General features: G+C 35.9%; 1 protein-coding gene across 3 annotated transcripts in view; it reads right to left on the bottom strand.

Annotated features, from left to right (window-relative positions):
- RALYL (RALY RNA binding protein-like) overlaps positions 1–2467 on the bottom strand; it is a 939792-nt gene that overhangs the window by 153026 nt on the left and 784299 nt on the right. For all 3 annotated transcript variants that reach the window (XM_019527857.1, XM_019527858.1, XM_019527859.1), the window contains one exon: positions 1433–1465. In XM_019527857.1, the coding sequence (XP_019383402.1) occupies positions 1433–1465 (33 nt within the window). The remainder of the gene's footprint in view (positions 1–1432; positions 1466–2467) is intronic.

The following is a 2467-nucleotide window of genomic DNA, read 5'->3' as shown; positions in this document are numbered from 1 at the left end:
ATATATATATATATATATATATATATATATATCTGATTCAGATTGGGCAACATTTTTTCAATCTGTGAGTTTATGACTTGGATTGGAAGTTATTCTAGCTAAGTGCTTAAACTAGTTCTTGGTCATTCTGCCACAAGAGCTCTTGCTCTAAGCAATATATAATCCTATGGCCTCAAGAACTGGGAAAGTGTAAGACAGAACGAAGAGATATCAAGACAGAAATGCATAGAGTATATCAACAAAAATGAAGTGAAGGAGGAAAGAAATGAAATTAAGCAAGAATAGATTCAAAACTTGGAAATATTTAGACTGGTTTAATCAGCCTTTACACATCCTAAAAAAGGAGCAGAAAGATGACATATAGCCCTACACACTAGTTTAATTAACTGGAATCTAATATAGAAATATCCCAGTAAAAAGCAAAGGTAAAACTGCACCAGTATAAATTACATCAGCATGGATGTTATGTGTTTGCCAAATAACTGAGGCTAGCCACTGGCTTAAGGCAAACGGTCTCCAACAGCATAAAGTGAGATACTCAATAGTGCCAGCTGTGAACAACTATCCAGGAGAGCTGCTTTTCTGTCTGCTCTAAATCTTGGTTTAATTTAAACCTATCTACAAAACCATGTGTGTTACACCAATGAAAATGTGCTATCTCTCCAGGTCCTAAGAGAGTTAAACAGAGACAAGAGAACAAAGAGTGCTTTTGCAACTAAGAACCATAATAACGGAACGCATCCTTATGACTTATAATAATAATATAAAAACAAGTGCATTTGCCAAATGGTTTTCCAGAATATACAGGACTTAAAAATAATACTTTAAAACAACAACATTAATTACTTGAAATAACATACAGAATATTAACATTTTTAAGAAGTTACAAGGTTATAAGCAGCTATTAAAACACATACCAATATAAACACAGTTCATAACTAATTTTGGAAAGATCTCATTTTTATATTTTATTTGAATGAAAAGAACAATTGAAATATTTTTCTGTTATGCAATAATTTTAACTAGTATTTTTAAAAGAGCTATTATTTATTGTATTCAAAACAGTAATAACCATCGCATTGAAATTCATACTAAATTAGTACAGCTAATATTTGGTGGTTTGGAATTGTTATTAAATGAATGAAATAGCCAACTCAAAACAAGAGCATACAATATTTAATCTGTATTTAAATTTCCCTCTCGATCCATTTCAGTTAATCAATAAAGGCAAAACATTTTTGTTGGAGTTTGGAAGGAGGAGAATCAATGATCATTATCATGTAGTAATTAATATCTATTCTTACCAAGTATAGTATAATAATGAACTACTATTTGCATAAGAGAACTTTTATGTTCAGTGAGATCTTATGAGGTCAACACATATTGCATAATGGTTGAATATATTTACACACATACATGCACAAGTACTCACCCAACGGACAGGAAAGGCTCCTTTGATTCAAGTCTGTTAAGTAAATAACAAATGTTTAAAAAATGTATATGCATATTGTATCTATCACATTTAAACAATGGACTTAAAAGGGTTGAGAATTTATTGCATTTGATTTGGTAAACAAGGCACGATTTGGAAACAACAGTAGCATATTATGGGTCTAATCCAATACTCCCTGGATTTTATTTTTAAAGCAGCAGCAAAATTAGGGCTTGATCAAAACTAAATTGACCTGTAAATGTCAAAGCTTGGGAAGGCTGTGGACAGGAAATACAACAGAAATATTTTCATCCCTTTCATACTCCATATCCCCTCCCCCACCCCAGTGTTGCCTGCTGCATTGTTCCACCCATTGCTTCCCAGGCCCTGCTGCAGGAAGACACTTTACTCCATACGCATTTTCTAAGCTTTATGCTTAAAGTTAGACATGTACTAAAGTACCTTTCTTTCCTGATCTGAAGCTTTCCATGCTATCACCCTTGATTTCCTGTTCAGCCACACAGCTCTTTGGAGAAAGTTATCACCTTTTTAGCTCAGACACTTCAGGTAGACATGCCATGATGATGCTATGCTATATCCTGGGTGCATCTACATGTGCACTTTATTGCAGAGCAGACTAATTCATAGCAGAGTAAAGCATCACCGTCTACATATGCGCTGGTATTAGGCCACAGTAAAGAAATTAACTCCACCTTAAGGCAGTACGGTTGGGACAGTACTATTTTATGCCAGGGTAATTTATTGTGATTAAACACATGGGTGTAAAATATGCTCAGCCAGCAGGAAGCCAAACTCATGCCTGCTGTCCAGACATGCAGTTCCACAGTTCAGTGCCCTCATGCCCCAGCTAGCCCCTCCGCCACCCAATGCAGCCATGCAGAGCCTGCGCCCCCTACCAACCTGGGCTTAGTTTCATAGTTTCATAGTTTCATACATTTAGGGTCGGAAGGGACCTAGTAGATCTTCTAGCCCGACCCCCCGCCAGGGCAGGAGAACAACAAAACCCCAAAACAA

Source organism: Gavialis gangeticus, unplaced genomic scaffold (genome assembly GCF_001723915.1).
Source record: "Gavialis gangeticus isolate Ggan-Ray unplaced genomic scaffold, GavGan_comp1, whole genome shotgun sequence".
Lineage (NCBI taxonomy): Eukaryota > Metazoa > Chordata > Crocodylia > Gavialidae > Gavialis > Gavialis gangeticus.
The sequence above is the reverse complement of the archived record's forward strand: the minus strand, read 5'-3'. Positions and strand labels throughout refer to the sequence as shown.